Here is an 8,293-nt window from a genome sequence, read left to right as displayed (position 1 = left end):
TTTTATGTTAGTGGTACATGTAGGGTTGAATGAAGTAGGTAGTCTAGTTAATACCAATACTTAAGCCATCACAAAACAGCATCAGGAGAAGAAAAAGGGACTGGGAGCGGGAAAGAGCAGAACTGGTTCTTTTGGCAGTGCTGTTGGCTTGTGACATCTTTACAGGTTCATTAACTATACCCCAGATAAGTTACCTGTAACTTGGTAATTTTATGAAAGGAATGATGTGATAGGATAGGGTAGGATAGGATAGGATATATGATCACCTGCAGCCAACAGAGGAGAAAACTGATGGTTCAAGGAGTTCCTTCTAGTTCCAGCTTATATATATTTCTTCCCTGTATTGGAAGATCCTTGATATATATTTCTATTTTCTATTAATTTTTAAATTGTGTCCTTGAGATACCACTTCAAATTATTAATTAAAATTAAACATTTCATTTTCCAGTTACGTACAAAGAGCTATCAATTCATGAAATACTTCAACCAGAAATATCTTTGGCTGAAGGGCTGTTATGCTAGCATAAAAAAAAAAAAAAAAAAAGCAGTGGAAACGCTTATTCAGTGTCATTCAATACATCGTTTAAGCTAACTTCTCCCTTCTTCATGAACAAATGTTCCTGGTGATGTAATTAATTTGTTCCTTCTATGTCAATCATGTATCTACTACACATTAAAGTTAAAAGTAGTTCCACTCTCAGGCATCTAGTTTTACGTCAGTGAATACCACTGTTGTTCCACAGCTGTTTTTGTGATGGTGGTTTGCCTTCTAAACAATCTCAACAATTCCTGGAATGTGCAGCGTAACCAGTGATAACAGTCACGTCAGGAGAAACTTTAACCACAGGAGATGTTTACGCTTTATTACTACAGAGATTGTTCTGAGATGTATTCTGTATTAGCAAAGGACTGTACATTACCCTGTAATGAGTGAGCCAGAAGCCCAGGAGCTTTAATCTACAGAAGAAGGTGAAAGGCATCTGCATCCTCGCCTTCCCTCCAGTGCCTGTGAGGCCACAGCGTGCAGGCAAAAGGGACACAAGTGGGAAATGCAGGAATATTCTGGAAGCAATCAATCTGTGTGTTGTGTTTCACCCAGGCCACACTAAAGTAAAGTTTAGTTTTTCCCTGGAATGAACAGCAGCTCTAGACGCAGCTCAAAGAAGAGGCAAACCCCCATCTTCTGGTAGCAAAAAGCACTAAAGGCACAACCACGTGCCCCTGGCTTTTATAGACACCCTTGCATTGCAGACATTCAAATTCTTTCTTGAAATTTCTTTTTCACAAGAACTGTATTCATAGCACTTGCACAGTCCTCTCTGGAGCAGACCACGGTTTAGGACGTTATTGTTAAAACCAGATGTCAGACATCTAAGAAAATGACCTTTTAGGTAAGTGCTGGTTTCTGGTAACTGCTAGCATGAAGAGCTGAAAACTGGCCATGAGATGCTTGTGCTACAGCGGTTCCATGGGATTTTTGTCACTGGTCATCCAGAGAGACTGGATTCCACCTAGGGCAAGTACGTGTGACTAACTCTGGGTGCTCAGTTACGGAAAATACCGGTTACATTACATTGTCAGTATTTAATAATAACATAGGTAAAACACACCAAGGTGAGCTTCTCTTTCCATTTACTTCACGCAGGAGGTAATAAATATGTTAAAGGTAGCACACTATTAACACTAAGACAGTGGTATAAATGTTTGTTGTGTCTCTCAGTTACCTAGTAACAGATTTTTATTGTATTTTAACCTTAATAGCAAGCTTACTATGTGCGTTTTAACTGAAAATATAGGAAAGACATTATATCTGTTTATAAATGAAAAGAGAATAAAAGAACAATCTGCTACCATTACCAAAAACTGGTGGAATATTAACAAGTATTTCAGGATACTCCTTGGATTTTTCTTCAGAGACAAGTAAGTTTCTTTTTGTTCAGAATATGCTATAGTAGACCATCATAATACTAACACGATCATAATTTGGACATACATAATAAATCTGTTTCTTCCCTCAAATGAAGCACCACAAGTGTTGTACCTCATTGTAACTAACAATCAGAATTAAACAGCTACCCCCCTGTCAGTGTACCACTGTTCCAAATAACCTATGGTTTGGGAGAAGCAGAACAGTTATTAGTGGGAGTTTCCACAATATCCTAGAAGAAAGAAAATTGCAGTACTGAATATTCAAAATGCAGCACTCACTTATGACAGAAGTACTCTTATTCTGCTGGATCCATTTACTATTCTCTAGCAGAAAGCACTGCCTCTCTCTCTCCCTCTCTCCGTTACCAGACTATTTAAGACTTTAAACCCACCATCCTGTAGTCAGCTCTGGCATTTACTAGCAGACAGAGCAATTCACTAAGCAAAAACACACAGATACCTTTTTTAAACTGAAAAAAAAATAGGCAGAATGGCTGGTAAGCATGAAGTAATGTACACCTTTATTATAACAACAATGAACAAACCCACAATGAACAGCTACTGGCACATTTAAACCCCCCTAGGAGGGGGCAACTTCCAGTGCTTTTACATTAAATCACCTATGAATATACCCAAAAACATTTTAACTTGGAAATACACCTTGTCAAGTTTTGACTAAGAGGTAAAGCTGAACAGGAATCTTTCCTTTGCTCCCAGACTTCATTTCAAGGAGGGATTATTTCCATTTTCCACTATTTAATCAATATATATTCCTCTCTAAGCAATGATTAGTCCAGAAATAAAGACTTACTGACTGATCTCACAAGCTATATTTAAAACAAAGTTCTGAACATTCTGAAATACAAGAGTCACTCTGTAATTTCAGAGCAGTTGTAATATCTTATCCCCCTGAACAGGCTGCCAGAAATGCTCCTGGGTAATGCCCATCATCATTTGTTCTAAAGATATCAACTTTCTGGCTGTAGCAGGTAAGTGAGGGCATTTGGGCTTTGATTCATATCTGATACACCTCTCACATTTCAAATTCAGAGGCAATAATTCTGGATATATACTGACTCTGTACATTTTTATTAAGAGGTTCCCAATAATGCATGGAGTTAGCCACCACGTTTCATCCAGAATAAAAAAGTAAGGTGGATGTGAAACCTGTTCCAAAATAGCCAGATTTCAGCATGAAGGTTAGCATGAAGGATTTTAGCATTTTTCCTTCAAAACGCAAGTTAGCTGAGGGGATCAGAACATGTTTTCTGTGTAAAGAGAATGAAATTCCATATTGTGTTGCTGGTAGCCCTTGAATCAGCTGCAGAGATTGAAGATAGGAAATAGATCCCTGGACATGGATCCAAAAGACAGCGAAGGCTCCAAAGAAACAATTATTTTCAACATTTCAGTCTGTTGCAAGTGATCCTTTTAGTTATGTCTTTTTAATTAATGTAAATGGAACAAGGAAAAGAAATTTTTCAGAATATCCAAATAGAGGGCTTTTGTTTGGTTGGTGGTTTTTTTGGTTTTTTTTTTTTTTTTTTTTTTTTTTTTTAAAGTTCTGCAATCTATTTGGATTACTAAAACTTTTCCCAGGCTATTTGAGACTGGGATGGAATCCAGAATTTTTTTAAAATATCCCTTTGAAATGACATGTATCAATAGTTTTTTTTTTTCATTTTGGTAGAAATAAATGTCTGTGTTAACATTTCATCATAGTGTAAACTGGTGTTTCTTGGTCAGCATGCCTGTCAGAACATAATCAAATCCAGTCTGTACAGATAACGTCATCATTCACAGACAAAGGGTTAGAGATGACTTTATTTATACCACAGCTAAGGCTGAAAGACATGGCTTAATTTTAAGACACTACAGGCACTAATAAACCAATTATCAATGATCTTTATGAGACCTATATTTAAAATCTGGTCTCCCCTGTTATTATGTGATGATTTATATCATACTTTTTATGTATGCATGCACTACATTTTCTGAAGTAGGATTACAGGTGGACAAATAGCAACTTGGACCAGTGACTGTCAGAAAACTAATGAATAAGTATTATTCCTATCCCTGCTGCAAATTATGAATCATGACACTGATTATACATAGGCAGAAACATCATTCCTTTTCAACAATAACATGGATACAACATAGCATCAGTCAACTGTAGGTAGAACATCTCCAATAATTTATACTTGATGGTCAAGTCTAAAAATCCAACTGCTTGGCTGACAAATTGTCTCATGAGAAATTGCCTTCGCTACCTTTTGTGGCATTTCCCAGGCTGCCCCCCGAGAACACCCAATGCAGTGTTCCCCTCTTTCCTCAACACCTCTCGTTACCAAACGACTTCACAGTTAGTACCCAGCCCAGCCTAGCAGAAGTTACGCGCCGACAGCCCGACGCGGGAGAACAGGCATTTCTCCCCGAAACACTCCTCAGACCGGTGCCCCCGTCTCCATCAGCCTTCCCGCGCCTCCCTCCGCCAGCGGCCGGCGCCACCACCCCGCCACAGCCTGGGCTGCGCGGCGCGGCCACCCCGCCGCCGAATCAGAAAGCTTCGCGGGAAAGCGCAGCCCAGGCCAAAGGCCAGGTCCTCCACATACCGCTCGCCCCTCCACGGGAACAAGGGAGGTGACCCCCCCTCAGGCCCGCACCCCCAGAGAACACCGTTGCGCCCCCCACCCCCTCAGGCCCGGACCCCCCTCAAGCCCAGACCCCTCCCCCAGGGACGCGGGACCGCATACCCCCCTCAGGCCCGTACCCGCTCAGGCCCAGATCCCCCCAGGGACGCGGGAGTGCACCCCCCTTCAGGCCCAGTGCCCCCCCCCCCCTCAAGCCCAGACACCTCCCCTCCTCAGACCCGTACCCCCTCAGGCCCGGCGCCGCTAAGGGGCGAATGGCCCCGCCCCTACTACGGCCCCGCCCCGCGTCGCCGTACCCTTCCGCCAGGGGGGCGGGGCGGGGCGGGGCGGAGCGGTGCCCTGCGACGTCCCTCATTTCGGCCACGCCCCCTTCCCCCTCTCCTCCCCCCCCCCCCCCCCTCGCATTCCAACGTGCCTTGGCCCTGAGGTAAACACGGGCGCGGCCCCGCCCCCCGGCCCGGCCTCCAGCAGCTTCCAGAAGGGCCTGAACGCCGCGGCCGCGCGCGCCGGCGGGGTGGGGGGAGCCGGGCCCGGTGGCGCTGGTGGCGCAGTGGGAATTGCCGCCGCCGCGGGGCCCGGCCGGCAGCGGGGCGCGCAGGGGCGGGGCAGCGGCGGACGGGGAGGGGGGGTGCGTGTGTGATGCCCTTGTTTATTTTTACCCGGGCGGTTCATCCTCTCCGGCAGCCCCAGCGCGGCCCCCGCCGCCGCTCCCCGCCCCGGCGCCGCCTATAAAGCGCCGCCCGCGGGGAGCCGAGGATGCAGCTCTACAGCTCCGTGATCACCCACTACCCGGCAGGCGGGACGGCCGCCGCAGCCTCCGCGGCCCCGCCGAGCGCCGCCGGTGTCTTCAAGGTCTCCCTATCGCCGGGACCCTCCTCCGCCGAGGCACCGAGCGCCGCCGACGCCGCCGGGCCGAGCCCGTCCGCCGAGAGCCCCGCCAAGGACGGCTTCATTCCCGGCGGGGGAAGCAGCAGGAGCAGCAGCAGCAGCGCCGCCGCCATGCCCGCCTTCTCCTCCTGCCTGGAGGTGATGCCGAGCGGCCCGGCGGCGGGCCCCGGCAGCCGGCCGGCGGGCGGCCCGCAGTACAGCTCCTGCGCTCAGATCACCGTCAGCCGCCGGCGGCCGCTGGAGCGGATCGTGCCCATCCGTATCGTGCAGCGAACCGAGGCCCCCGGCGAGCTGGTGCCGGCCTCGCCGCGCAGCCGCGCCTGGCTGGAGGGCATCCTGGAGAGCATGCGGCAGGCCGGGGGGGACGGCGAGGCCGCCGCCCTGCCGCCGCCCGCCGAGGAGCCCAGCAACCGCAGCCTGCGCCTCAGCGAGCACTGCCAGGCGCTGCAGGCGGCGGCCGCCGGCGGCCAGCCCGGCGTGGTCCCCGGCTGTCGCCCCGCCGAGAGGAGCGGCGGCCCGGCGCAGCCCGCCGGAGGCCCCTCGGCGGGGCGGGAGGAGGAGGAGGCGGCGGCGGGGGGTGTCGGTGTGCGCAGGGGGCCGGGCGGCAGGCAGGAGCGCAGCGAGAAGCTGGCGCTGTACCTGGCCGAGGTGGAGAAGCAGGACAAGTACCTGCGGCAGAAGGGCCGGTTCCGCTTCCACATCATCCCCGACGGGAACTGCCTCTACCGCGCCGTCTGCAAGGCGGTGTACGGGGACCAGCGGCTGCACGGCGAGCTCCGCGAGCAGACCGTGCACTACATCGCCGACCACCTGGACCACTTCAACCCCATCATCGAGGGCGACGTGGGAGAGTTCCTCATCGGCGCCGCCCAGGACGGGGCCTGGGCCGGCTACCCGGAGCTGCTGGCCATGGGGCAGATGCTGAACGTGAACATCCACCTCACCACAGGTGGCCGGCCCGAGAGCCCCACCGTTTCCACCATGGTTCACTACCTGGGGCCCGAGGACCCGACGCGGCCCAGTATCTGGCTGAGCTGGCTTAGCAATGGGCACTACGATGCCGTGCTGGACCGCATGTGCCCCAACCCAGAGTACGAGGCGTGGTGCCGACAGACTCAGGTACAGCGCAGACGGGACGAGGAGCTGGCCAAGTCCATGGCGGTGTCCTTGTCCAAGATGTACATTGAGCAGAATGCCTGCTCTTGAGACCGCCTGGGCCGCAGGCTGGGAGCTCTGCTGCAGGGACTGAGACAGACAGAAGGTGTGCTGGCTGTGATGGTGATGCCTTAATCCTTAATGAAGCAGTGGCACCCCAGACTGTGAAGGACTGTAGATTGTGGGGGATAAATACAAGTGTGTCTGTAATATTCTGTTGTAAAAACTTAGCCTCGGATTATTTGCAAGCAGATTCTCCGTGTATGTTTGTCTCCCCTCCCCCAGTCTCTCTATTTTCTATAAGAATGTATTTTTTGCACAATATTTTTAAACTGTTACCTCCATCTTCTACATCTTACATTAGTATCTGGCTTTCAGCTGTATGGCCAAAAACGTTTATAAACAGTTTTTGTAAATAAGGCTTATGATGTAACAGCTATTTTTTTGCTGTGTTTTTTACCCATAAACCTTATATTTTTACCAAATGAAGTTGGATGTCAGACTGACCCTGCCTAATTGATGAAAGCATCATGGGTATTTTCTTGCAAAACTAAAACAATGGGTTTTGTAAAAGTGCAGCAAAGTATGAACAGACTGCTTTTCAGAACAGTTGCTTTCTCTGCCTGGAGCACAGAACAGGTCCTTTGAGCCAGTTGGAATGCAGCTACACATGAACAGTACAGGGAGCAATTGACTCTTCTGTATTTCGTTACTGTTTTGAGTAAACTGGCCTCTTGTTGCCTGGTTGGCTCGCCCTCTGCTCCATTTATATTATTTATCTGTAATAACAGAACATTAACTTGCAATAGAATGTTGTGACTAGATAATAGTCTCCCGCTTTGGCAATAATTGCCTTGGCTGCACCTCGGTGTTTGTGTTCTTGTTTCTGGGGTTATGGTGTCTTTTGTATAAGCTCTGCTTCTTTTTGGCACTGGTGTTGCACCAACAAATCGTTATCTGATCACAACATTTTATTCACTTGACATTATTTTCTAATAAAGAAATCAGGAATGGTGTTCTACATTATGGTTTAAAAGGAGAAAAAAAAATATTTAAATTGAGGTTTGTATGGTTTGCTGGGTCAAACATTTAAATGTTTCCAATCTGAATTCTGTCTCTTCTACTTTCTGATTAACTTGTTAGATATATTTATTAAGTAATGCAGTTTGTACTTTTTTATTTTGTAATATATTGTGATTTTGGAATTTATACTGTATTTGTATAATAGGAATATTCACAACTAAAATGGAATGAATAAAGAATATAATTTTACTTGTGCTCTCTTTTTCCACCCTTTGCGTTCCTGGTGTGGTGAAGAACTGCAAATAGGTTCCCAAGACCCTGTATTTAGCTTTTCTGCCTTAGTTTCCCCAATGAAGAGGTGGGAAGAAGGGGCATGGTACTAAACAATTGTGAACCACTGATAATTCTGGTGTCTGTGAATACGTGAAAGAAATGCAAGCAATTAAAGATGGTATCTGTAATTCTTCTGTAACTATAAGAGATATTAGCATATTCCAATGAGAAACATTTTTTTTGGTGTATTAATATGCCTTAGAAGAGGGGTTCCCAAGCATAGTACTTGGGCTGGAAATACCAGTGGTTGTGATCAACCAGTTGCCCACTGGGTTGTGCACACTTGGGCTTGGACTTCAGGAATTGGGAATCCT

At 47.9% G+C, this 8,293-nt stretch overlaps 1 protein-coding gene across 1 annotated transcript; it reads left to right on the top strand.

The window, feature by feature from the left end:
- The first annotated feature begins 5,331 nt into the window (after positions 1-5,331).
- Positions 5,332-7,895, top strand: OTUD1 (OTU deubiquitinase 1). The gene has a single exon (XM_082499583.1). It carries the CDS (start codon positions 5,337-5,339, stop codon positions 6,672-6,674), a length of 1,338 nt encoding a protein of 445 aa, XP_082355709.1. The 5' UTR covers positions 5,332-5,336; the 3' UTR covers positions 6,675-7,895.
- Positions 7,896-8,293: the final 398 nt, after the last annotated feature.

This window comes from Vanellus vanellus, assembly GCF_965231255.1.
Source record: "Vanellus vanellus genome assembly, chromosome: 2".
Lineage (NCBI taxonomy): Eukaryota > Metazoa > Chordata > Aves > Charadriiformes > Charadriidae > Vanellus > Vanellus vanellus.
The sequence above is the reverse complement of the archived record's forward strand: the minus strand, read 5'-3'. Positions and strand labels throughout refer to the sequence as shown.

Excerpts from the sequence above, each read along its gene's own strand:
- OTUD1 (XM_082499583.1), top strand. The coding sequence starts at position 5,337 with ATGCAGCTCTACAGCTCCGTGATCACCCACTACCCGGCAGGCGGGACG.